The 25,749-nt window shown below is 55.2% G+C and overlaps 7 protein-coding genes across 7 annotated transcripts; 3 read left to right on the forward strand and 4 right to left on the reverse strand.

Moving 5' to 3' along the window:
* Positions 1-790: 790 nt before the first annotated feature.
* Positions 791-5,635, reverse strand: KVR01_004514 (uncharacterized protein). Its single transcript, XM_044794797.1, has 4 exons — positions 5,303-5,635; positions 5,150-5,250; positions 1,617-5,084; positions 791-1,559 (listed from the first exon to the last, which is right to left on the reverse strand). The coding sequence occupies exons 1-4, from the start codon at positions 5,557-5,559 to the stop codon at positions 1,072-1,074; spliced, it is 4,314 nt and encodes a 1,437-aa protein (XP_044646678.1). The 5' UTR covers positions 5,560-5,635; the 3' UTR covers positions 791-1,071.
* Positions 5,636-5,819: 184 nt separating this feature from the next.
* Positions 5,820-8,289, forward strand: KVR01_004720 (uncharacterized protein). The gene is made up of 4 exons (XM_044789168.1): positions 5,820-5,999; positions 6,066-6,339; positions 6,395-7,207; positions 7,261-8,289. Exons 2-4 carry the CDS (start codon positions 6,067-6,069, stop codon positions 8,143-8,145), a joined length of 1,971 nt encoding a protein of 656 aa, XP_044646884.1. The 5' UTR covers positions 5,820-5,999; position 6,066; the 3' UTR covers positions 8,146-8,289.
* On the reverse strand, positions 8,270-11,316 carry KVR01_004314 (uncharacterized protein). Its single transcript, XM_044792823.1, has 2 exons — positions 8,860-11,316; positions 8,270-8,781 (listed from the first exon to the last, which is right to left on the reverse strand). Exons 1-2 carry the CDS (start codon positions 10,401-10,403, stop codon positions 8,748-8,750), a joined length of 1,578 nt encoding a protein of 525 aa, XP_044646478.1. The 5' UTR covers positions 10,404-11,316; the 3' UTR covers positions 8,270-8,747.
* A 1,157-nt stretch (positions 11,317-12,473) lies between these two features.
* Positions 12,474-12,936, reverse strand: KVR01_004195 (uncharacterized protein; the record flags this gene model as incomplete). The annotated part of the gene is made up of 2 exons (XM_044782312.1): positions 12,474-12,633; positions 12,668-12,936. The coding sequence occupies 2 exons, from the start codon at positions 12,934-12,936 to the stop codon at positions 12,474-12,476; spliced, it is 429 nt and encodes a 142-aa protein (XP_044646359.1).
* A 4,098-nt stretch (positions 12,937-17,034) lies between these two features.
* KVR01_004448 (uncharacterized protein) lies at positions 17,035-21,273 on the forward strand. The gene is made up of 3 exons (XM_044786149.1): positions 17,035-17,416; positions 17,551-18,639; positions 18,715-21,273. Exons 1-3 carry the CDS (start codon positions 17,123-17,125, stop codon positions 19,105-19,107), a joined length of 1,776 nt encoding a protein of 591 aa, XP_044646612.1. The 5' UTR covers positions 17,035-17,122; the 3' UTR covers positions 19,108-21,273.
* KVR01_004217 (uncharacterized protein) lies at positions 19,479-21,008 on the reverse strand (the record flags this gene model as incomplete). The annotated part of the gene is made up of 1 exon (XM_044786436.1): positions 19,479-21,008. The coding sequence occupies one exon, from the start codon at positions 21,006-21,008 to the stop codon at positions 19,479-19,481; it is 1,530 nt and encodes a 509-aa protein (XP_044646381.1).
* Positions 21,274-22,210: 937 nt separating the features above from the next.
* On the forward strand, positions 22,211-24,207 carry KVR01_004341 (uncharacterized protein; the record flags this gene model as incomplete). Its single annotated transcript, XM_044794928.1, has 5 exons — positions 22,211-22,278; positions 23,128-23,378; positions 23,484-23,800; positions 23,837-23,894; positions 24,011-24,207. The coding sequence occupies 5 exons, from the start codon at positions 22,211-22,213 to the stop codon at positions 24,205-24,207; spliced, it is 891 nt and encodes a 296-aa protein (XP_044646505.1).
* Between the last annotated feature and the right edge of the window lie 1,542 nt (positions 24,208-25,749).

Genomic DNA, 25,749 nt, shown 5'->3' on the forward strand with positions numbered 1-25,749 from the left:
GGGCAGCTATGTACACATCATACGTGTTGGCCCTGTCCCCATCGTGGGCGCGGGGCACTCGGACAGGGAGGCAGGGAGGCAGGGAGGCCTGGCCAACATACCGGCAGAATCCAAGCCCCACAACCAGGCGCCTTATCATTGCCCATCACGAGCTGCTGCAATGTTTGCGACGTGTATCCATGAGAAAACGGTCTCGGCGTGGGGTCGAGCTACACTAGTGTCTACGTAGTAGAGTCATCCCCGGCTTTCTGCCCAAAATACAAGCCTACTTGAGCCCCATCTCCATCGGCATGTGCCATAGATCTGAGTACCGTTTTTCGAGGCCAGTCAGGTACACCCGGCTTCGAGATAGATATGAATGGAAAGTCCTCATGAGCCAGCCAACCTGGGACACGGAAGTTCTAGAGAGAGAGAAAGTCAAAAAAAAATAAAAATAAAAAGGAAGAAAGGGGGCTTCCAGAACATGCAATATGACGACAGAAGTCCCTCGGGGTGGCTTGGTGACGCTCACAGTCGCTCCGGCGAATCCTAGACAGAGCTGTACTGCACGGCAGGGTGACACATGCCTTCTTCCCTTGGCCTCATCAACCCTCGGGGTTATGCTGCGGCCAACGCTGTCAACTGTCAACTGTCAGCCTGCGGCCCAAAAATAGACCCAACTCACACATTTCTTGTCGTACGACTGACGCACCATCACGTCCCTGCACGGGTAATGCAAGTGACTCAAAGGCCCCTGCTCCAATTCCCCTTTCCGCATCTAGTTCAGACCAGGCAGGCGAGGCAAGGAAGACACGCAGGGCAGGGCCATCACCGTCCACGGCACATGCTTGCACAGGGCTGACAGGTTGCTATGCTTTCTCCAGCTGGTTCGAAATGTGGACTAGATGCCTAAACACCCCTGAGGTCCTGCACTGGCCTGGGCAGACCGTGCCGAACTAGGCATTCTGCTGCATCGGCTTGATTGAGTATCTATCCCCTCCACTTGGCAAGCCAGCTAGCCCCTTTTCATTAGCACGGCATAGAAGCCAGGGTTCGCGAGTTGTGTATCAGAATGTATCAATCAATCATTGCTCAGTTCTCCTCAACCTCCACCTCTTGTTCGGAGGCGTCTGCTGCTCCTGCTGCGCCTTCCCCATCCTCATCCTCTTCGGGGATTGGCTCGATCTCCTTCTTCTGTGCATCCACGACCTGTTGCATCTCTGTACCCGCAGGCAAGCCCCTCTCCGCCTGCAGCTGCTGGATCTTGGTCGTTGTCATTTCGAACACATACTGGCCTAGGTGCTCCACGCCTTCCATGGTCGCCTCGCCGGCCACCGCCTCGTTGGCATCCTCGGCCACTTTGCGTTGTGACGGCCAAAGCTCTCCCGTGACCAAGGCCAACTTGTCCGGCCGCTGGAGAAGCTGCTCAAAAGCCTCACGGAGCTCAAAGCAGCCCTCAAAGATCTCACGCCGGCCCAGGATATAGAGACCTAGCCTCGCTCGCGAAAGGGCCACCGTAAGGCGGCGGATATCACGAAGGTATCCAACTCGCGAGGTCCTCGTGAGCGACAGGATCACGTCTGCGTGGCTTGTTAGCAGCTAGCGTCTAAATCTTCCAAATGGCCGCACAAACTCACAATCGTTCTGCTCGCCCTGATACTTGTCGACCGTAGTCACAATCTTAGGCAGGCCGAAAATAGGGTTCCGGGCGCATCGATGGCCAAGGACATCTCGGATCAGTGCCCGCTGGCCAGCGTAAGTGGTGAGAATGCTGATCTTGGAGGCAGGATATCCTAGCAGTCGCATGTACTGATAAATCGCCACCGCGTACTCGGCCTCGCCGAGGTTCTGGATGAAATGAGGCGTGGGCTCAACTTCGCCCTTGCCCTTGTAGTCTGGAACGTTGATGAACTGATAGTCGAACTTGAAACCAGCGTTGGCGACAAGATATTCCTCTGCACTCTCAACATGTGGCAAGTTGCCAAGGTTCCTGTACCGCCATTGGTAAAGCTTAGCGATTGACGGGCGAGCCCGCCCCTGTTGATCCAGCGTGATAGCTGGAACGCCCAAACGGATGAGACGAGAGAACAGAGACTGCTCCAGATTTGCGAAGTCACGGAACGCGAGGTTCTGTACGACGGGCGAGTTCTGGAAATGGTCACCACAGAGTATAACACGCTGCAGTGGCATCTGGCCATCCTTGGGCTTCTGCATGGCCAGAGGGATGAAGTTCTCAATCTCCGTGATCTGAGCTGCTTCCTCCATCACGACGTTGTCGTAATGGAATCCTAGCTGCGCAATTTCTCCGCGCCTCATCGCAGCGTGCGTAGACGTCATTGCAACTATGCGCGCCTCATTCGTAAGCAGATAATTTGCTTTCTCCCTGTCTCGTCGGAGGATCTCGAAGGGCAGTGCATCAGCGAGTTCGGAGAATATCTTGGAGATGTGTCGGTAGCAGCCGTTGGCAATGTCCAAGACTTGGTCACGGTCTGCATCAGTTTCGAACAGGGGTTGAGGGGCGTTGGAGAAGTAATGGTGGAAGGGGAATGCTGCCACGATGTCTGCCGCTGAAGCCGCCTCGTCCGAGGCCATTTCAGAGAACTTGGACCAAGCGGGCTGAATGTAGACAGAGTTGAAATAACCCGCTGTCTCCGACGAATTGCCATGGGCTCCTGGGGCTCCGATGCTGGCAGCTAGACGAGTAACCTCTTGAAGATATCTGTCGCGGTTCTCAAGAAAAGACTCAACTCGCCCATGCTTGCTGAAGTTTCCCTCTGTGCCGAGGTCTTCCTCGCCATGTCCAAGACGAAGGAGGTGACGCTCATCTATGTCAAGAGCCACTATTTTTGCGAACAATTGGTTCAAAGCCTGGTTGCTGTGCGCTATGAGCAATGTTCTCTGCTCGGGAAAATTGTGGTAAATGTTGTTGATGATTTGAGTTGCGACGTCGGTCTTACCAGTCCCTGGTGGCCCAACCACGACGGTGAGCCCAGGTTGCGTGCCGGACATGACCGCCTCGATCTGAGCAGGAGTAAAGCGCACGACATTCAGCTTTGGAGCATCCACTGGGTACGGTCCGTTGTTTGGAGGTTTGTAGGTTGAAACCTTGATAATTTCCACATCAGCCAACAAGGCTGGTTCCGCATCTCTTCGCCTCTTCTTCGACGGCTTGGGTGGTGGCTGCTCTGCTGGTCGTTCCGCGGTCTCGAGCACGTAAGGAGGCCCAAAGCTACCAGTAACGTCGTCACTGGGTTCGATGATCTTGCCTGGATTGCTTTCTATCAGGTGTTGCCAGTCGAGGAAAGTGTCCCGGTAGTCGATGGTTTTGAGACGATTTGGCAACTGCTTATACGAAGCGCCTGCCGGGTCACCATATCCAAGGAACACTTCGTGCAGCCATGGTGCCAATGGAACCTCTGACAAAGTCAGGTTCTTGATTGACTCCAGCACAGGCTTGAAGTTGTTCTCTCTGCCGCTCCTGCGCATAACCAGGTTGATGCTTTCATATACGTCAGGCTTGCCAGCGGACGCCCTTTGCTGGTCAATCTTGTACATCTTTGCGTCCAGCTTGAGTTGCAGTTTTCTCAACGGGCTCCGGGAATGGCCGTCGAAGTATGCGGAAGTGTCTCTGATTGCGCGGCCCCTGTCATCCAGGATCTGAATGATCTCGCCGCATCGCACAGATCGAAGGCCCAGCTTTTCAGCCTCGGTGGCATCGGGCGACGAGTTTTTCGATTTTGGAGCTTCGGCTGCCAGGAGGAAGACGACGTCATCCGGCCGTAATGATTCCCATTCGCGACGGACATTGTCGGCGAGGCGGCGAACATCAATGGTTATTTCCGCCCGCACCATAGCAGGCTTGTCATCACCCACCGCTGCAGGCATGACTTCTAGGATCGATGGTTTCGAAATTGGAAGGGCCATCTTAGAGAAGCCGGGAAACATAACGCCGCCGGATCTTCCGGTCTCCGGCCTCAATCTCCGCAGTACGTCCTCAATGTCTCGCCTGATGCCATAAAACGACTCGCACCTGTATAAGACAAATGATCTCCAAAGAAAGTCTCCCACAGACAGATATTGTAGGTTCAACTTCGGGATTGCCAATGGATGTGATCCATCGTAGGAGTCAGTCCTGAGGAGGCTCTGTTCGAACAGTGTGTCTTCAGTTGGCAAGATACTCATGCCCCGGGCTATTTCCTGGAAGGTTTTACGTTTCTCAAAAGTTGAACATAGCACTTCGAGCAAGAATTTTCGATCGACGGTCAATCCTGTTGATTCCGGGTAAGTCGTCCGCAAGTCGAGCAGTGTTGATAGCTGTAGAATTTCCCCGTCATCAAGAGGTGCGAGGAGAGTCCGGAGCTCTCGCCTGTCATCGATCGCGGCATAATTTGAGAGAGCTAGAACTGTCAATTTTTCCTTGAAATGTTTCAGGGCAGTTCGCTGTAACCTCGCGAGGCGCGTACAGTGCCGTTCGTAGGCTTGTGTCTTGCCATGCTGCGCCCCTGTCTGGTCATCGATTGTGAAATGCGTATAATGAGAAAGCAGTGCAATCAGGTCACGCAGGAGTCCATTGCTCTCATCGTTGAATGTGGGTGACAAGGCGGCTGCTGGGAGGATGTGTAGGTCCTGCAGCAAGAAGTTGACGTATCGACGGGTCGGCAACTGGCTCTGGAGGTCGGATAGAAACTCGACAAATCGTTCGCAGTATGAAACATCATCCTTGGAAGCGTTGTTGGAGTAGAGTAATCCCAAGAAGTCCAAAGCAAGAGTGTACAGCCAGGACCTGTCGAAACGCAACCGAGCCTTGGTTTGCTCATCTGCGGAATCGTATCTCTTCGCCGATGCCCTCCAAGCCTTACGCAATTGGTTGTGCTCGTTCAGTTTGTCGTCGCGTTTCTTTTCTGTGGACAGATTGTGCCACATGGATATTGATACTAATGGGGCACACTCCTTTCGCACAATGGCGTGGTCCAAGCTCTGGAAGGCGTGGATCACAAAGGAGAGAATATGGGTTCGGACAGCGACTGATAGCGAGCGATCGAGACTCATGGAGAGTATCCGCCGGAACAAGGCTGAGAAGTCATCTGGGCGCTCCTCAAAGATGCCTACGGAGGCGTGTTAGCTTGGCTTCGATGCGATCATCATCGTGCTTGTGCGGCCGCGCGCTTACTCCATGTCTGCAGTCGCTCCCGCCGTTTCGCATGGGTGATCAGCACGATCAGAAGGACGTGATGGTTTGAGGACGATTCGCTGTATCCCGGCCATAGATAACTGCAGAGTCGGGTCAGCATTTCCACAGGGATTAGAGCAGGGAGAACCTCACCTCTCTAGGACCTGCAAGCTTTCCAGCTCGACCAGTGCTGCTGCTGGGAACTTCTCCTTCTCCAAAGGGTCCCATATATCCCGCTTCAACACGTCATTCTTCACCTTCACTTTTGCCGCCCTCGTTGGCTTCAACCAATGTTGCTTCGCGACCCGTGCAAACTCGGATCCCTCCTCGACAACAGGCTCCACCACCTTTGGAGCAGCCGCCTGGGAGCTCTTTGCGGTGCTCTTCTTCTGTCGCTTTGCTGGGGGCATGGTGGCGGTTATTGGGCGACGAAGTCGTCACAGCGTCGCGTTGCTGTTGAGTTGGACGCGCCAGGCACATTGGGAAATTTTGTTAATAGGCTGGGCCAGCACGGCACCGGAAGGCCTTAGCCTTGCGTCACTAGTGGACCCATCCCGCAACGCGCTAAGAAGCTCGGGCCAGAACCGGCGACCCCTGCCCGCCAATCAGTAGACTTGAACCCGGCTGAGCTCGTCCAGAACGTATTCCATTGTTGTGACTTGCAGTTGGCGATCCTCAACCTCACCACCCCCACCCCCCTGACTTCAGCCAAGCAACGCCAGACTTGGCTTAGTTGACGCTCATGCCACATCGCTGGAACCATACTCCAAAAGAGGGCTTTTCGACGAGACTGAGGGAGACTGCGACCTGACGAGACATCGAAATTCAGAGCAGCAAACCTCTGCCAGAGGTTGGTCGCGCCGCCGCGGCGCAATCACTTCCGCGCTTCGTCTCTACTGCTCAACACCCAACACAGGATGCCTTCGCTAGAAGTGGACGACTATGGCGTGACACCCGTCACCTCACTCGTCAGCTTTTTCGAGGAGGCTCTAGATGCCGCGAGCGCAATCAAACCGACGTCTGCGATCGATCCGCCCATAGAAGATGCCGACCTCAAAGCTGTTCTCGATCACCTGCCCACAGCACTTCTTGCTGGCGAACCACAAGATGGTGCGACCACGCGTCAGGATCGACATCATCGGTTCGCCGTCATTGAGACCGCGGCCCGTGGCGTTCTCAGCAACCTCATCGTGTGTTGCCCGTGTTCCTTTCGGTGCCAGACTCAGGTCGACTGACCTCCTTTAGGCACAGGTACCTATCGACTCAGACGACTTTGTCAAAATATGGAACCTTTTCGATGTACTTCAATGCCTGTCAGACCGTGGCCAATGCGATCCCGCTCTGCTGGTCTGGCTCCTCGAAGACCTCCTCGATAGCCAGACCATTCCAGGGTGTCGCAAAATCTTCGACTACCTCGAGTCGCGGAGGCAACGGATCATATCGAAGAACTTTAACGAGAAGAAACTGGTGATATTGAGGAGCTGCAATGAGCTGCTGCGCCGACTTTCACGAGCTGAAGACACATCTTTCTCGGGTCGTGTCTTCATTTTCCTCTTCCAAAGCTTCCCGCTTGGCGACAAGAGCTCGGTCAACCTTAGGGGTGAATACCATACTCAAAACGTCACAATTTACGATCAAGATGCGCCAAAACCGGATGCAGCTGAGGACAAGATGGACGTCGACTCCGAGGCAACCCCTGCTAAGGATGGAGAGCGCTCAGGGCCGGGCAAAGCGGTCTCTTTCAGCGACAAGAAAGAAGGCGCGGTCGAGAAGCCGCTGGATGCTGATGCACTGTACCCCGTCTTTTGGTCGCTGCAGGAGAGTTTCAACCAGCCCAAGAGGCTCTTTCAGCCATCCCATTTTGGTCAGTTCAAAATCTCGCTGCAGGCCACAATGGCGGCATTCAAAGCGAGACCGGTACAGCAAGAGCCAAAGTCTTCAAAACAGGCCGAGGAAAGCAAGCGGGGGCTCAAAAGGAAGATGAGCTCCGATATTGATGCGATTGTTGACACATTCAACCCGAAATACTTGACGAGTCGTGATTTGTTCGAGCTCGAGGTACGAATTCTGGAAAGCCACCACAACCACCATCGTGCTGACATACAACACAGATTGGCGACTTGTCACTGAGAAGATACGTCCTATTCCAAGCGCTCATCATCATGGACTTCTTATTATCGCTCTCTCCAAAGGCCAAGGAGGAGTTGCAATCAGTGCCACAAGTCAACAAATCTGTGGCTTACCTGGACCAAACTCTCAGCGACGACGACATCAAGTGGGCTACAACAATGAAGGCGGACATATCCAAGTATTTGCTGAGCACGACACCTGATGGTCCCTTCTTCCTGAGGCTCGTCGAGACGGTGCTCATCCGAGATAAGAACTGGGTGAGGTGGAAGATCGAAAATTGCCCACCAATTGAGCTCCCTGCCGTCACGCCTCGGGAATGGGCCGAGACCATGAGAAGTGCAAAATCACAGACCACTAACAAGAGACTGCGGAGAGAGGCCATGGGCTCGCTATCGCTCGACTTCCTGAGCGACGAACAGGACGCCAGCGCAGTGGAGAAGCTAAAAGATCCGGAGCGGTACCGGCTACCGGAGCTCGTGAGCTTCAAGCGGAAGATCCAGGAGGATGACCTCGAGATCGAGATGCCGCTCTCCAACGACTCCAAGGCGACAGCCGTCGAAGGGAAGGCGAGCAAGACCTGGAGGGCACTGCGGATTGCGAGCAGGTCCAAGTTGGCGGTGTTCGACCAGATCGAGTCATACGAGGACATCAACGTTCTCTTCGAAGAGAAGAAACCTAAGCAGGAGGCGGACGAGGCGGACGTGGCGGACGTGGCGGACGATGGCCATGAGAACGGGGAAGCGGAAGACGCTGACGAGGCCATGGATGAAGTGAGAGAAGAGGGACCGGAACTCGCTCATGGGAATGGCAACAGCGAGGCCACAGATGTGCCTTCGGAAGTTGCGCCAGCGGGTGTTTCCGCGTAGCGGGCGGCTGTGGCGGCGGCGGCACGGCCGAGAGACTGTATCATATCATGACAACGCTCAATTCCCTTACATGATACCCTGACATCAATAACCGAAGCGGTCCAATGCGGCTGCTGCGGCCAAATCTACAAAGCCTTTCATCTATTCATCGTGATGCAACATGGTTCTCCGAACTTGAAGTGCGGTGCTGTGAATAACGCGCATCACAATACACTGGTATAGACAAATTGCGCTTCCGAAGGGAGTCCATTGACGGCAAACTCCACCAAACTCTCCAGTTGTCCTTTAGCAGAACCACATCATGTACATGGTTTCTCCGGCTCGTCAAACATGAGCGGGTAGGTCCCTCACATTGGCAGTCCAGACCTTTCCGTTCCACTATTTGCACAACGCGCTTATCAAGGCCAACGACACCGAGTAGGACATGCTATGCTGATTTATGTAGAATTCGGGGCAGTTGAGACAGCTGCCTATATCTATTTGGGATGGAACAGTTGGGTATGCACACGACTTGGTATCACAAAGAAAGGGAAGTACAGGAAAGGTGTTTCGGGGCAGTTAAACAAGAGTTGTCAAATCGCTTGCCCCCAGGTGCAGCCCCGTCACATCACACAACAAAACCGTTCTAGAGGCTGTCTGATGCTGTCGTCAGTACAGAATGAACCTCCAAGACTGATTCTGATGTGGAACATTGCTCACGAAGCCAAAACTCACGGTTCACTCCAATTAATGATCCACCGACAAACAATCTTCATCCGTTCGCGCACGGTGGTCGTGTCAAGAAGAGCAAGCTTCTGCTCCTCGGCGATGGGGAATATGCAGGCGAACCACCAGGGAAACACGGCCGGATCGTTGGGGCACTCGCCGAACACCGCCAGGATGCGTGAGTTGAGCCATCTGGGGTTTGTGGCAGCCATTTGCGTTATGGACCGGCTGGCGAACCTCATGAGGGCTTTCGTCTTCATCCAGTTGATATCGTCGTTGGATGGCACCTCGGGCTCGGGATTCCGTGCTTCTGGTTTCAGCCTGAAGTCGGCAGCCTCTCTCCTTTCTTCCTCATAGAGGCTGACGTCAGAGAAGTCCTCGACCTCGGCAATGGCATATCCATCACTGTGGATGCCTTGCCGCTTGACACGGAAGCGTGACACACCCTTTGTCTCCAATAAGCTTCGTCCGTCGGAGAGGAAGGTGGCTGCCTCGACTCGTAGGTGGGTGCCGATGGTTGCGTGCCTGTCGAATAGCATGCCAAACTCCTTGCCCCCCCGGCCGCCGGCCCATGTCCTCATAATCATTGCTCGGTACCTCGGTTCGAACACATGCAGGAAGGTCGGCATGCCTGGAAAGGACACAGCACACACAAACAGCGGGACATCCAGTCCTGTGTCATCCATGACAGGGTACGGGGACTCCCCACGAACGATTGGCTTCCTCTGTTCGAGCTCATCCGACCAGAAATGCAGTGCCAGGCGCGAGAGGAATCCGTTTGGTGGGAAGAGACGACTGTCCAAGTATGGCAGGGCGATGTCACCGCGACAAGCCGGACAGTAAGGACCGATTTGGGGCTGCTCGAGCGCCCTCTTTATGCAATGCCGGCAAAACGTGTGACCACACGGCGTCGTCCACGGTTCGTACAGGAGCTGATAGCATATCCCACAGTCCATCTGACTGCGCAATAGGTGGTCGAGCTTTCGGATATCTAGGATGAGGTCGTCGTCTGGTGGCGTAGGTTGCTGGAACTCGTCTGTGTCTGTGATGCGCCCGTGGCTGAGCATCTCAAATGCTTCTACCAGTTGCGTGGACCTGGTCGACCCTGAAAGGACTAGCTTGGTGGTATACAGAACATCGGCCGTGAGCCTGTCCGACCAACAAGCATCGGTGGTGTGGCCGTCCGGGCAGCACGGACACCTAAACTCATGCCGCCGTTGCGCGGTGCCAGGCCATAATGTGTCATCGATATCGGGTCTGGCCTGGAGTTGGGGTATGCAGGCCCTGCAGATGCAATTCCCGCATGGTAATTCAACAGGATCGTCTAACAGGCGCTTGCACTTGGGGCACTGGAATACCCGTGCGGTGGCCCAGAGACCTTTCAACTCGGCCTCAGAAGCCCGCGAGGATGGTTCTTGGTCGTCTTGGTCGTGGGCAGGTAACGGGATATCAAGAGATGATTGTTGCAGTGCCGTGAGAGCCTCGGACTGCCCGGGTGTAGTCATAAGGACGGGGTTCTCGAACAAGCTTGCAGCCTGGCCGGCCTTCCACATGGTCAGCAAAGTTAACAGGCTGCGAGGGCCAGGCCCCCCCTCGCCCTTTTCTTTTTGTGTGTGTCTTTACCAGGTTGATTCCGATTCACGCCTTCCTGACGAGAACGGGCAGCGGAACTAGACGTTGGAAGTGTGGCGCAAGCTGTCGCTGGAATATGGAGTGTCTTGAGAAGCGTATGGATTTGAGGTGGTTGATCGAAGGGCCTCTTCAGATCCCATAATGGAGCGGGGGCCTCTGTTGTTCGATAGCGTCAAATTGTCGTCGTCATTTCAGAAGTACAAGTCTAGTGAGAGAGGGTGAGAGTGAGAATCATGTCGGAAGACTCTCTCTCGCCCACTTCAGCCTGGGGTCTCTGTTGTCGATCCTCTGCGCGGAGGAAGAGGAAGAGTCTGGCTGGACAGTGACGAACAGGCGTGTTGTACAGGTATGGGAGTGGTCAGAGAGAGTGTATCCGTATGGGCGGGCGGTAGCAGAGGCGGGCGGGCTAGGAGGTCAAAAGGAGAGAAGCCATCGCGTTGTTGTGCGGCTATGCGTGTCAATGACTGGTGGCGGCGGGTGGGAGGAACATTCTACGGCGGGAGGACAAATTATCAGGGTCCGCATGTGCGCGTCCAAGGAACGGGGTCGGAAGACGGAGAGACGGGTGCTAGGGGAGTGCAATCATCATCGATGCAGCAGGTTGTGTTGGTGTGCGACGAGGTGCGCAAAGGCTGGAGACGGGGCAGCACGCCTTGTTCGAAGGGGGCAGCCGACGTCACGCACGACAACTGACAGCTTGATTAACCCACAGGGCAGGGGGCGGGGGTACATACAGATACCTGCCCTTGCTGCCCGTCCAGGGCACAGCAGAGCGAGACAAAGGGCCCCTGCCGGTATTCTGTATTCTTGGGCAGCGCCGAGGGCCCGGACAGGGGCGAGGGGCACTCCACCGAGCACCTTGGTCTACTCCGTACACCGAGTACCTAGGTATAGATATACATACACCAAGGTGCCTAGTAGGTCGATTTGGTACTGCTTTCCGTGTATTGTCTACATATACTGCTACTGCCTGTCCCGTCCCGTCCGTCCCGTCTCGTTGCGCAAGCCTGGGGCAACAGGGCAATTACTCGTATTGTCTGCCATGTATGTGTCATTATAAATAGAGTACACGAGTCTATGTAGTGTGTACTACATACACTACTCAGTACTCCGTACACTGCACAGCACTGTCGGGACAGACGCACAACGCACAGCATGCTGCTGCGTCTGTGTTCCCACAGTCCTTGCGTGCAGGCAGGCAGGCAGGCAGGCAGGCAGGTGGGCTGCGAAGTCTATCCAGCCTTCCATGATTCATCAGACTGGAGGTGGCATCTGTCCCGAGTGGTTGGATCCGGCCGCCGCTGGTCAGCCAACCCGCGGACGTCATTCGAGGATTCCAAAGCAGCGTTGGGCAAGATGGCTCGAGCCAGTACCGCCCCCAGCGCCCGTCTGGGATGCTCCGTGTCTGGGCCATGTGTTGTTATTAGGCCATACCAAACTGCCACAGCCTGCCAGAGCCTCAGCTCCATCTTCGGCGCGCCAGTCCGTGAGAGGTAACGCGGCTCCGGACGTCGCATTGGCATCGAGATCAGGGTCCAGAGGGCTTCGGCCGACAGTCTCTAGTGTAGCTGCCAATTGCCGCCAAAGGGCAAAGGGCCAACGAATAGATACCTCGAGGTACTATGTAGTACCCCGTTGCCCCGTTGCCCCGTGCTCCCCAGTCCCTCGCACTCGCATATCGCCCACTAATATCTACACTAGGTAGTCAAGGTACAGTAGTTCTGCTTGCTGCTTAGCACCATCTGTAGTCCTCGCGCCTCTGGGCTGTACGAGGCGGCCGTTGCGGCGCCAGCAACCCTTTCCAAGGTGGGGAGCATGGGGTCATCCTTGCCGTTCCCTGATCTCTGCCGCTGTCAACGATCCTCAACCCACGCCTCCTCCCGCCTGATCGCGCCCGATCGACCGATTTGATTGGCAACTGGTGTCTTTGGTCACATGACCACCCTCACAGCCCTCCTCGACCGCCCATGCTCTTGTTGTTAGATAAATCATCACTCGGTGGCCCGCTGATGCCTCGACTGGGCCGCTTGATCGCCATGACCCGACCGCGTGGGCACTACCGTCTCGACTTCCAGGCACGCAGGGCACGGTGACACGACGAGGTCAGCATGGCAGCATGGCAGAGCACCTCCCGGCTTCCCGGCTTCCCGGCTCCCCCGGCTTCCCGTCTGTGCATACGCCCTGCTGCCCCACACACGCGGACACGGCTGACACGGTGCTGTGCTTGCTGTGCTGTACCTGGCAGAATGGCAGATCGTCCCTTGCGTTGCGACTCTGCATCTCAGATGCCCTTGCCCTCCGCTGGGCCTCCTGGGCCTCCAGCAGAGATGCCTCCGTCTCTGCATGACGACGGCCGGGTTCAGCCCACGTATGGGGAGGCAAGAGGCTACTGGCGCATTTCTCAACCCCTGTGTTTGCGCTACTGACGTACACTTGCGGTGCGGAGGCCACCATCTCTCGCAACCCCGGGAGCGGAACGGGCTAATCGATGCGACTTTTCCGCTGCCGTGGCACCGTGGTTCATGCTCTCTGCGGCAGCCATGTTTCGGCGCCACTCCCCCATGCCCTCTCCAACATGTTTCCGACGGCCCATCGTCGGCTTGCTACTGCCCGAGCCGGCTCCCGACTGCCTTGCCAAGTTGCCGCCCACCATCGAGATGCTCCTATGCTACCACATTCTGAACTGCATGCCTACCAGAGAGCTGGCCCATTGTGGGTGTTCATCCAAGAACCGCCAGATGTGCTAGCGGATATAGTCAGCCTCATGTCTGCATCACGGCCCGCCTGAAAGACTCGATGAACTTTTGAGTTCGACGCCGTCAGCCCTCTAAACAACACTCCACCTCACCATAATCATCCTCTGTTTCAGATTGCGTCTCTAGTAGCTGTTGTTGTGTCGCCAAAGCCGACGCGTCACTGTATGTACTGGGCAAACACCTTAACACTGCATTTCCGGGCAATGACTCCAATGTCCAATAGACTCACTTGCCTTGGCCTGAGCAAGCATCGGCCGCGGTATTGACGTGTTGTACCTAGGTAGCTTAATGGCTCTGGAGAAACATCCAAACACGCATTGATAGACGCTATCTAGTTTCCAATATAATCCCTAGTAATGGAAAGGACTTCGCGCTATCTGTGATGGAGCACTTGTCATTACCCGAACATCAAATTATAGTCATATCACGTGTGACAGCACCTCAGGGTAGTGAGTGCTTTAATAGTGTAGACATATACAAGACTGCGGAAGTCAAGTCTACTGCAAGCGGAAGAGCGTTGAAAGCTTTACATGGCTTTAAGCTGTTCAAGCAAGGTCCAAAAAGAATTAATCCCAAGAATAGAGGGGGTATGAAACAACGAGAGCCCATCCTATCTATACACAAGATCACTCCTATATGCTCCTGATTTTAGGTTTTTTTCTTCTACTTTTAGAAAAATGCCGAGTCTTGAGTTTACCACTGTATGAAGGTGCCACATACTTACTTAACTACTTACCCTGAGGTAGGCACACTTGAATAGAAAAGAGACCACATGCCCCTGCTTGTATCCGATCACCCATTGAGCCAATGTGTTGAAGACAAAGCTTTGGTAACTGCTCGGCACTATACGCTCAGTCTACTTCGCGGAGAAGCAAGTGTAGGAAGACGGACTCAATACTCTGACAGGCAGCATGTGTCGCACACGTTATCCTGAACCAAAATCAACCATGCCTGCGGGCTTTCAGGAGGCTCCAACGGTCAATATACCGAATCTAGACGACCGCCCGTAGTTACTGTATTCAACTGTTCAGACTGCGTGCGCTTGGCTAGTCGTGGGGTAGAAGCCTAGGAATTGCCCAGGTGAGGATAGCTTAGGGCACAACTTTGTATAAACTACTGTGCCATGGCTAGCACACTCTTAGTTGTCTGCACATCTCAAAATGACACAACAGATGCCATCGAATTCAGACAATTCCGACTACAGCCCCTGCAATTTCTCAGTCAGAGGTGCCGTTCTGCCGTTACTACAGGAAGTTTTGCGACTGTTCGATGATCAACACAGCTCGGGCAAGCTCTTCAAGTTCTGAACATCAATTGGCATTTGATAGTCAATAATTACGGAATGAGCTGGTCGTATTCCAGTTCCGCCTCACCCAAATATCTCAAGCACAACTACACGACAAACTTTCTGAGGCGTCATTACAGCCAAGCTTCTAAAGTTTTTGCAAGTGTGCCTCACTACAAGTAAACAGTGCAGGATCTGTGATATCCATGTCCCGAATGTAAGGGAAAAGACTCAAGCTTGCAATCCCAATGCATCACTCCACTATGGGCGTGCGGCTAAGCCCTTACGCGTCTCTTGGTCCTGTTGTTAAGCTCTTATGGTGGATTCAAGAGATCCTCAGCGGGTCCCATACTCTCCCACTTGCCGAACCGACATCTGAAATATAAGTAAAGCCACATCGGGGACGTATCACATGTTTCCGGCCTCCCAAATCAAACCCCGAATTTAGCATCTATCTGACAAGTTCTCCTCGAAATTTCTGATAACAATGGGCTCTGGTCCTGTGTATTTCAGCTCGGCATGATTCATGGCACGGAGTAAGTTCCGAGCCATCTGTAGGGTGGATGCTTCTGATGAGAGATGGCTGTGTGTTGCCCCCAAAATGTTGATGTCATAGACGGGGAGCTTCGTTTTTTATTTATTCTTGGCGAATCGATTCAATCGAGAAGATCTATTTGGGTTTATTTGATGTTGCATCCATCACTATTATGGCTGGCGCCTCATACCACACAGCGTGTCTCCTTGGACTTAACATCATACTTCCAATTGGCCCCGTACGCAGTGCCAGGCAAAACGAACAACTTCCAAGATATCTAACAAAGCTCATAAAGAAAAATGACTCCACTCTCCTAAAAGGGAACGTATAGATCCCTACAACTTGTCGCCCGCCTTGTGTGATACCTGCCTTCAGCCCCGGGTTACATTCCAACAATGGTTGTTCGTACCTCGGGGAGGAGTCTCCCGTGGCCAAGCCCCATCGAGAGGCCCCCTTCCACAGTGGCATCCTAGATAAGCAGCTGCGATGTTCTGTCTCTTGTGTTGGATTTGTAAGGGGAATGTCTGTTCAATACGAAAAAGGAACGCCTCTCGTGTAAGGTTACCTAGGTATCCGAAGGATTCCACAACCATAACCCGTGGCTTGTTGTACAACAATCAGCTCTTCCGAACCAGACATACCTGACAAGACATGTTTATTGATCAGCAATAGTTTCACTGTGGGTACACAAGTGTGTAGTTTTTTCTTGGTCGAGGTATTTAGGAGATGGGATATACCCCAGGGTAAGTATGGTGACAAGATGGTCCCGTTGGTGGGACGAGGCGAGCTTGGTTCCTATACAAAGCATAACAGACACTCTGCACCTAGCTGCAATCGCTCACTCAATATAGTAGAATCCATTTCCTGAAAATTCAAACTTAGCACTGCCCCATCAAATTTCACAGACACATAGCCGGCAGTAACAAATATGAGGTTTGACACCGTTGCCGCAGCCGGCCCGGTGTTCTAGCCCACCTCGAGGCCGTGCCATGCACATGCAGTGAGGTCGTCAGACGTGGCACTATGTCGAAGCGATGCGAGGCCAAGCGGGCCGAGAACGCGAGGGACACCATCACCGCCGAGGGGCCGTACTCGACGTGATCCAGGACGACACGTGCGTCTTGAGGGCCGTGGTGACCTGGGGCCCGTATATGTACCCGAACTCGCAGGCCTCGCGGCAGGATATGTCCGGACAGCTCTACGTCGACGGGGAGTCTGAGGAGCAGATCATGGCTCTAGACGCTTACAAGACATACAGCTCAAGAAGAGAGGGTAGCAGATTGCTGACAAGGGCTATCCAGCCTCACACACAGCCTGGGTTGACCACGATATTTATTAATTGGCGTGTTTGGCGCGGGGATTTTTTGGGGTTTACCTGAGGATTTCGCAACAAGGTTGACTTCGATCTCATCAAGCGATCTTGCCTGTGCAGTGCAGTGCGGTGCAGTGTGGTGTCTTGACCCGCCCTTGCTGCACGTTGCTGCACGTCGGCTGACGATGTAGTCTGCAGGCCCGAATCTTGAATCCAAGCAGGCCAAAAAGAAGAACCAAGGAACTAAGGAAAACCAGGGACGTCTGACTCGGGTGGTTCTTAGCGCTGTGGGTCTCGGGAGCCCCCCTTCCAGCCCTTCCCACCCCCTGGGCGCCTGGAATCCGGGGTGGGCAAATCAGAAAGGGCTGAATGCGACCCCCAGCACATCACATGCGAAATCAGAACAGACACACGGGACAGGCCTGAGCTGAGCCCAAGGCCTCCTTGCCACCCCTTTCTGGCCCGCCAGCCCCGTCTCGGCCCCGGCCTGGGCTGGCTGACCCCGTGAGTGGGTTTGGTGAAGACGGGCGTTCCATTGCCAATGGCATGCATGCATGGCATCGCATAAACCATGCCACCAACATGTACTGCATACTGTGTCGTACACTGCTTGACTGCCAGGACTACACCTGCCGAGTGCAGCGCGCAGGGAATCGAGTGGCATGTGAAATTCCCGCCTCGCCAGTTCTGATGACCGGCTGATTGACTGACCAGTCTCTCGAGTGCACGCAGCCCTGCGGAGCGGGGCGTGCATGCGCAGACGCACCACTGCACTGCAACCCGCAAGCGACAAGAGAGGGTTCGTCCTCTCCGTGGCCGCCGGCAGTTTGCTTGACTCTTATGGCCATCCCTTGGTCGGTCCATTCCAATTCCCATTTGGCTCGCGTGTTTCCTCGTCTTGTCTTCGATCCATCCGTCCATCCATCCATCCTGGCCTGACCTGCGGGCCCACACCAGCCCACCAGCCCACCTCCTCCCCCAAAGCTATCTCTCCCCTCCAAATTGTTGAGCCCGGTTGGGCTTCGACACTGCCAGCCAGCCAGCCAGTCAGTCAGTCACCAAGCATTCCTTACCTCGACGTCTTTTCCCCGCGCCACCCTCTCAGCCTCTCCAGCACCTGACACACCTGAGTCCTCGGGCCCCCTCACCCTCACCACCTCAGCTAACAAAACCCGGCTAGTATCTGCATTGGCGCTGGCATGACGAGATAGGCATAGCTTCAAAGAACGTCGACGACACAGACACAGCACAACGAGACACACAACATTGTACGAACACGAGCACGCTTCTTCCCAGCCTTCCCAGCCATCCCAGCCATCCCATCTCTTCCTCACGACTCCGCCGCACGCGTTTTCCAACCCGTCACCACACCCTTCCAAAGAGACGCCCACACACCACCATGTCGGAAGACGGCGGCCCACAGCTCTTCCGGCCCATCCCCCGCCGGCCCTTTGAGCTCGGCCTGATGAGCCCTACCCCGCCGGACGACGACTCCGCCCCGCCCAGCCCGTCCTCCAACAACGCGATCCCGAACGCGAGCACCAACGCGAGCACCACCGCCGGCAGCCACGGCCCGCCCTCCTCCCTGCTCGACCCGCGCGCCTTCGCTGGGCCCGCGGGGGACTCCATCAGCCGCGCCGCCTCCTACAAGAACCTGACCAGCTCCACCCTCGCCGGCATATACTCGCACAACGTCTCGGGCTACCCGCCAGGCGACAATGTCTACGGCTCCGAGCCCCCGGACACCCCCTGGGGCACCGGCGCCGAGACCCCCGCCACCCCCGCCAGGGGCTCCGTCGACGAGAGCATATACAGGCTGGTCAAGGACCGCTCCTCCCTGCTCAAGAGGCGGAGGTCCTCGGCCCTGCCCGCACGCCCGGGCAGCTCGCTCCAGCAGCAGCAGCAGCAGCAGCCCTCCCCGACACAGGCGGCCCTGTCACTCGCGCTCCGGACCACCTTCCTCTTCGTGCTGGGGCTGGGCTACGGCGCTATCCTGTCGCGCCTGTCCACGGAGCAGCAGTGGGCATCGTTCCCCGTCGAGGGCATCATAAGGCACCGCTATAACTCCGCATACCTCGCCTGCTGGGGTGTCTTCGGCGTCGCCCTGGGCAGCCTGCTCCCTTGGTTTGACGGGAAATGGGAGCAGGCATTCGAGAAGTCAAGAGACGAGCACGAGGACGATTTCGAAGACGGGGGGGAAGGGCCGGGCACCGACTGGGCTCTTGTCGTCCGTGGTGTTGGCGCCTTTGTGGGCATTGTCTTCGCCATCGTAAGTCTACGCCCTCCTGCCCTCCTGCACACTTTCGGCAGCACTCGGCTGGGCGGAGAGCTAACATCTCTACAGAGAAAAGTTCCATGGGCATCCACGATGCAGGTCTCCATGACCCTGTTCATGGCCAACCCATTCCTGTGGTACCTGATTGACAGGTCAAAATCAGGGTTCCTGCTGTCCGCCGCTGTGGCCTGGGCCGGCTCGGTCGTCCTGGTCGGGCTCAACCCAGATATCGTCCCTGCACCTTCTGGGTTCTCGTCAGAGTTTCTCAGCCGGAACCACACGGGCAGCGCCGGTGGCGAACCGCTGATGCTCGGCGGACTGGCTACCCAGAAGACCATAGAGACGGGGATCTGGGTGCTAAGCGTGCTGTTCTGCAGCTGTGTCTGCTTTGGCAACATCGGCAGGCGGCTGGCTCTGAACAGGTCAGCAGCCGGTCGTGGTAGATGGGGTGGGCTGAAATAGATGCGACCGGTTGGCGTTGCTGTACGCCCACTCATGGGTTGGTTCCTGGCTGGCTCTGACATATCTGGATTGCCGGCTGCTAGTATTATGGTAGAGTTTGGCTACACTTAAAAAGTACAAATTGCATTGTGGTCGTCAAAGACCAGTACACTGAATGGGCAGAGCCTCAGTTACCACGTGTTGCTGCGGGTGAACAAAAACGCTTTGCCGTAATTCGGAGCAGCTGGGTGGTTAGTGTTGGGTATGCCTTGGTTGGCTTATTTTTCCACTTTTCCCAGATCATCACAAGAGGTCGACGGTGATCACCACTCGCATCTATCGAGGAGGGTGTGTGATCAGAAGGTATGCAAACGCTGTCTTCAATTGCTGGCTTATTCATCATCGCTATCTGCGTCATCTTCCTCCTCCTCCTCCTGGAGCTCATCCTCGCTCTCCTCAACGCCTTCCGGCCGGGGTATCATGACAAATGCCTCCACGCACGTGATCCTGTTCTGGGTATCGTGGGTCCCGAGTAGCTTGCCAGCCTGCGGTGCCCCTTTGCCACCCCGCGGCTTCAGCTCGTCCTGCGACAGCTCCCACAGCCTGAGCTTCCCGTCGCTGCTGGCAGCCACGACGAACCACACGCCCGGGGCGTCATCCGACCGCATGATCTTGAAGTCCTTGACCCTGCCCGTGACGCCAGCAGCCTTGCCCCCGACCTCTGCGAGCAGCCTCGCCCGCGGCAGGGGCGCGGCCTTGCCCTCGGCGGCCCCTGGCTGTTCCAGGTCCTCGACCCTGGTCGAGAAGAACAGCAGCCTGCCGTCCTCGGTCGACACGGCAAAGACCGTGTCCTCCGAGTCGCCGCCCAGCCTGACGTAGTGGAACTCGTGGATCTTGGTCCTGGCGTCGGGCATGACCCTGCACCTGACCTTGCTGTCCATGCCAAAGACCAGCACGTCGCGGTCGAAGCCGACGGCGAACTCGTCGCCCGAGTCCGCGCTGGTGCCCCAGACGACCCTCCTCCCCTCGCCGGTGGAGTGGCGGCCCTCCCCGATCTCCTGCAGCACGGCCCTGCCGAAGTCGAGGACGCCGGCCTTCTTGCCGGTGACGAGGTTCCACAGGCGCATGCAGCGCTCGCCCTTGCTGACGCTGATCATGACCTTCATGCTGGGGTGGACGGCGAAGTCGTTGACGCCGCTCGGGGTGCCGCCCATGGGGGCGGTGTCGCCGCTGGGCCGGCCGGAGACGGCGGGGACGGGGGCCTTGATGGTGGACAGCAGGCTCCAGTCGCGGACCCTGGTGACGGCGATGGTGGAGTCCTCGGAGCTGGAGAGCAGCTTGGAGCGGGTGGGGAAGGAGAGGCGGGTGACGGTGCTGGAGTGGTGCATGAGGGTGCCCAGCTCCCTGTTCTTTGAGTTCTCGAGGATGGGCCGGCGGGCGATGGTGGAGAGCAGCTCCTGGTCCGGCGAGGCCTTGGTGGACGGGGGGTGGGCGGACAGGTTGTAGACGTTGATGCGCTCGTCAGTGCTGCCGGTGGCGAGCATGACCTTCTGCGACTGGCCCGGGACGGGGGCGCTCGGCGGGGAGAGGGCGAGGCATCGGATGGCCGAGGTGTGGGCGTTGAAGAGGAAGGAGTCGGCGAAGCTCGCCTGGGACGAGGGCTGGACGGTGGCCGTGCAGCCGTGGAGCACGCGGTCGTAGGAGCCTGCTATGATCTGTATCGTTACCGGCGACCTCATGCGTTTGGATGCTGACTTGTCGGTGCTGGTGTCTGTGGGTTTGGCGGGCTTTGGTGTTTTGGTCTTCTTTGGCGGTTGGCTCTTTGCTTCCGAGGAGCCATTGCTGGACTTTATCTTCTTGGTCTGCTGTGGCTTCTGGGCAGGCTCGCTCTCGGCCACCGCTTGGCGCTTCCTCTTGGCCATTCTGGGTGTATTTGAGGGTTGATGACCGTTTTCTGGCGCAATTCGACTGGCGAGACCAATGCGAGGATGGGGTGAAGATGGGAAGCTCTCGAAGACTCAGACTTTTTAGTGGGTCCACCAAGGCCCGGCAGGCAAAGCATGATGATCTCCGCAGGGGCTGGCCTGCTCCCCTGCTCGCCTGCAATGATAGTAAACAGGCAGGTACCTAGGTACATAGGTACTCAAGTAAGTAGGTACCCAAGTAGACAGACTACCTACTGTGACGGACACCACACAGCACTTCATCCAGTCTACAAACTCTATGAACCGAGTCTATCCTGCACCGAGTATTTTGCATCACATCGTGGCCAGAGCACGTTGTCGTCATATCAGAAATTGCAGGCATTGTGTCGTCAGCTCCCTCGCATTCACATGAGCCAGAAACAAAAAGGCCCAGACATGACTGGCGCAGCATCAATCTCGCTGCCCTGCTGGGCTCGTGCCTAGGGTACCTAGGTGCCCTGGTGGTTAAGTAGGCATTCTGGTTCTCGCCTCTTGCTTAATCCAGATTTTATCCTCTTTCGCGGGTTGGTCATCAACGAGCACGCCTCCTTGGATGTACACAGGGCCCTGCCTCCCGGGACGCGCAACAGGGTGGGCCACGCCAGGGCTGCTTCCACGATAGCCACATGCCGAAACTTGCCCAACCGAGAATACCCTGCAATGCAGCCAGACACGGCCACGTCAAAACTGACCCAACCAAACGGAACAGAATACCATGACGATTCCATCTACTCCCCCAGCTTCCAGGGGGAGGCCGACGGCAGGCTGGTTGGTGATGGCTTTACCATATAACTGGTCGTGATGGGACCTTTCTTTCCACCAAGACTTGGGATCTCATCATCACCAACAGCCACGCTTTCTAGCCACTTGTCCCAGGAAGCAATCATCACTCTCACCTGACTGTTCTGAGGGTGGCCACAACTACGAGGGTGTCAGTGGCGGTGGCGTTGATGGTAGTGCCTATTCCGGCTGTCATTCTGGTGCTATGCCCACAGCTGCTGTGCCCCCCCGGTGCTGCTCCTTCATCTTGATCATGTGAAAATACTTGTGGTGAATTTACAAGACAGGTATTCTACTATATGTACACCGAGATATGTACATATGCGTAAAAAGAATCAAGTTCCGCCCGCAAACGGCTCAAATCCAGCTGTCGGACCCATATGATCTCTCAGAAACCGATCTACAGAGCGAAGATTATCTTCCTGCTGGAAAGCACATGCAATCACACGCTGGCCATATGAGGCAGTAGATGCTGTGCGATAGCAAAGCATGGGGGCCACTTTTTGTTATTTTCCTTTTCTTCTTTCCCTTGAAGAAGGTTGAAGTAAATCTGACTCCTGGTACCAGAATTATCAATAATGAGGCTTCTTTTGCGTGTGCAGAACAGGGCTGCTGCTGCATGGGCAAGACAGGTTAGTGTACGGGTGAATAAGTTGAACCACCCCAAAAGGACCTGATGACCTTTTGGAGCCACGTATGCGAACAGAGGCCATTAGCAGGTAGGCCAAGCCAACAAGATACAAATTGAATGGCCCAGGCGCAGATCGCCGAGGCATGTGAGCGGCGCAGCGCAATGGACCACAAATCGCTCACGGGCAGCATGATGCGGTGCAAGCTGACCATCCCCAACTGTGGCATATGATATACCACACTTCGGCCTGGGGCTTGCTTTGGTTCTCACTTGGTTCTTTCCTCGTGAAAATGGCTTCACCAGTGCTTATCCCACCACGAAGTCGGTCCAAGATCCAGCCGCCATGGACGAGTACGCGTATCCAAGCGAGTGGATTTCATCACAAAGGCGGCGGGGCGAAGGGTCTGAGAGTCAGCACGAAGCCCAGGAAACTGGTACAAACCCTCGGAGTGGCGCCCCGTTGGAAATTCCACACCCAACAGGCACCAGCCGTTGGCTGAACCATCCCAATACTAGGACGTCTGGGACGTCAGTTCGTGACCCAGGCACGGAATATCCACAGCCTGAAGGGACCATACCCACGCAGCCAGCGCCACCATATTACTATGGGAATGTCCTAAGTGCTTCACATGGCTCCAGGCCAGAGAGAGCGCTGCGCATAGTCAGCGGGGGCTCAATCATTGAGCCAGACTCGGTGTTTGACGAGGAGAGCGGGAGGACTTATCAGAACCACCCCACCGCAAGATACTTTTTCCCCAACGACCCTGAGGAACAAGACCGTGCGGACCTGCAACACAAGGTCTTCAGGATGTATAATGGAGGGGCACTCTATCGAGCGCCCGTTGTCTCCCCGAGGAACGTTCTTGAGATCGCCACTGGGACAGGTATCTGGGCGATTCAGTACTCCTGGGAGCATCGTCAGCATTCACCCCTCTTTTCATAGCCCTCTTTCATTCTTAGGCTTGGATAATTCCGTATATTACCATCTCAGTCATCATGACACATGACTGACCCAACAACAGCAGAATCAAGGGTGACCGGCACCGATATAAGCCGCATACAACCGTCTAGGATACCAGAGAATTGTTCTTTCATCAAGGAAGATTCAGAGCACGACGAGTGGATCTTTCAGGAACCATTTGACTTCATCTTCATGAAGATGGTTGGCTATTGCTTCGATGACTTCCCCGCCGTCTTCCGGAAATGCTTCGACAACCTGGAGCCTGGTGGCTGGTTGGAGCTCAATGACAGCACTACCAAGCTGGTCTGCAACGATGGTAGCACCAGGGGGACGAATCTCGAGGCGTGGTCCCAGCGGATGTCTCAGGCGCACGCTATCGTCGGCCGGGACCCCGAGGCCCCCAAGCAATACAAGCAATGGATGGTTGATATTGGGTTCGTCGACGTCGTGGAGCAGGTCGGTCTACTTCCAGGTGCGTTTCAATGCCCCGACACCGGGCGCTTAAAACCTGGGTTGTGAGATCAGTGTCGGAAGGCTTTCCCGGCATTGCCCTTCTGTACTGACATCTCACTTGGCGCATACTTCCAGGCAACCCATGGCCAGAAGACCACCATTTGAAGGAACTAGGCAAGTGGCAAATGACAAACATCTACAGAGGCATCCGCGGTCTTTCGTTCAAGCTGCTGCGAGCCCTCGGTATGACGCCGCAAGAAATTGATGAGTTCGTCAGCGCAGCTACTGAGGACGTGAGGGATACGAGATTTCACTTCTCTTGGCCAATGTGAGTCAACCTGTATCATCCCATAGTACAACAGGCGTCAGAACTGACAGAGTTACACATCAGGTACGTCGTGTATGGACGCAAGCCGTATGAGTGGGAGGTACCCCGGCGTGGGATATCTGGGCGAATGCGAGCATGAAGAGCTCATCAGTAATGTTATTGCACATGCATTATCTATATAGGCAATACTTGCAGGACTTTCTTCAATTAGCTTGTTGCTGTGTTGCACTCCATGCCTCGAGTACTATGAACCTTTTTGTTAGCTATATAAAATCAACAACTACTGAAGGGGAAGACTCACCACTCAATTGCAAATTTTAAATTACCTGGGTACCTAGCCAAAGTCCGCACAGTTATCCGTCATCTGAGAATGCCTAGGTGACTATACAGAATACCAATGATTATCATCACTGACCAAGCATTTCGAAATAAGCGCTCTTGTCATGACTTCGAAGATGTACATGGATAGGTGCAAATATGAACCCCCCCTATAGCCACAACATACTTTCTATTTTTCGCTATTGTGCTGAATAGCACCTGGCTTTCAGCGTCACTTGGAATTTTCCTGGCCCTCCGTAGAGCTCCTTACCAAATAGGCTTAGAGCCAGCAATGCCAACTTGGCTTCTGAAGGATGGGATCTAGATTCCGTGGCAGGTCTTGGAGTTGACACAGGTCAAATTCCAATGTAAATCGCATTACACTCTGCCCCAGCCTGATTTGCCTGTCTTTCCCTGTGCCACCATTAAGAAGCAAATAGTTTAGTTGAAACGATTGCAGGAATTAGTGCAACGCCTTGAACGGTCGTCTCACCATAATCAACTGTCGAACAGTGTTGCATTGCCCACATGCAACTACCAATGATGCACTGCAATGGCTCAGGGAAAATCAAACCTGATGGTGATGAAGATGAATTGAGCTGCCTGTGCCTCCTGAGCCCTGTTGCTGGACAAGAAATGCGGTGATGCAGTAAATATGAAACATAAGTACATAAGTAGTGAACAGTCCGAAGCGGGCCCTTTGTGGCAACTTGCCTGCTTTTTTTCGCCCTTCATCCAGGCCCCGATGATGATATGAACGATGACAAGCTTCATAAGACATGCAGTCCGATGGCACAATGTAACCGTCGATCAGCGAAAGTCACGAAGCCACGCAGGTACAGAGTGGGAGTGCTACCAGAACGATAAGCGGCAAGCAAGGCTCCGCCGCTGCAGCAATATCAGTAGTCTTGCATGGTCTGGCCAATTGAGAGCCCTGGCGCAACCTGGTCATGGAGTTGTGGCAACCTGCCGACGGGTCTCGCGAGCGAAACGAAGCTTGGCGTCCGGGATAACTACTCAAAAGAAGACTGAAGGTTGTCTTGGCGACGCGTCTCCATACCACGTACAGAAGGTGCTCGGTGGGAACGTCTGCCAACAATCGTGCTCTGTTGGACCGTCGTGATAAGGCGCCATGATGAGCGAGCGAGTATGGAAGAGGCGGCATGTCTCCTCACCGAAGTGGTCTGCGCGCGAACATCCCTAGGTACCTACTTAAGTAGGTATGCAT

Source organism: Diaporthe batatas, assembly GCF_019321695.1.
Source record: "Diaporthe batatas strain CRI 302-4 chromosome Unknown Contig00004, whole genome shotgun sequence".
In the NCBI taxonomy this organism is placed as follows: Eukaryota; Fungi; Ascomycota; class Sordariomycetes; order Diaporthales; family Diaporthaceae; genus Diaporthe; species Diaporthe batatas.

Coding starts and splice junctions, on each gene's coding strand:
- KVR01_004448 (XM_044786149.1), top strand. CDS start 17,123: ATGCGCAGACGCACCACTGCACTGCAACCCGCAAGCGACAAGAGAGGG. Junction 17,417..17,550: donor CACTGCCAGCCAGCCAGCCA/GTCAGTCAGTCA, acceptor AAACCCGGCTAG/TATCTGCATTGGCGCTGGCA. Junction 18,640..18,714: donor TGGGCATTGTCTTCGCCATC/GTAAGTCTACGC, acceptor ACATCTCTACAG/AGAAAAGTTCCATGGGCATC.
- KVR01_004314 (XM_044792823.1), bottom strand. CDS start 10,403: ATGTGGAAGGCCGGCCAGGCTGCAAGCTTGTTCGAGAACCCCGTCCTT. Junction 8,782..8,859: donor ATCATTAATTGGAGTGAACC/GTGAGTTTTGGC, acceptor CGACAGCATCAG/ACAGCCTCTAGAACGGTTTT.
- KVR01_004514 (XM_044794797.1), bottom strand. CDS start 5,559: ATGCCCCCAGCAAAGCGACAGAAGAAGAGCACCGCAAAGAGCTCCCAG. Junction 5,085..5,149: donor GGAGCGACTGCAGACATGGA/GTAAGCGCGCGG, acceptor ACGCCTCCGTAG/GCATCTTTGAGGAGCGCCCA. Junction 1,560..1,616: donor TCAGGGCGAGCAGAACGATT/GTGAGTTTGTGC, acceptor CAAGCCACGCAG/ACGTGATCCTGTCGCTCACG.
- KVR01_004720 (XM_044789168.1), top strand. CDS start 6,067: ATGCCTTCGCTAGAAGTGGACGACTATGGCGTGACACCCGTCACCTCA. Junction 6,340..6,394: donor GCGTTCTCAGCAACCTCATC/GTGTGTTGCCCG, acceptor GACCTCCTTTAG/GCACAGGTACCTATCGACTC. Junction 7,208..7,260: donor GTGATTTGTTCGAGCTCGAG/GTACGAATTCTG, acceptor CATACAACACAG/ATTGGCGACTTGTCACTGAG.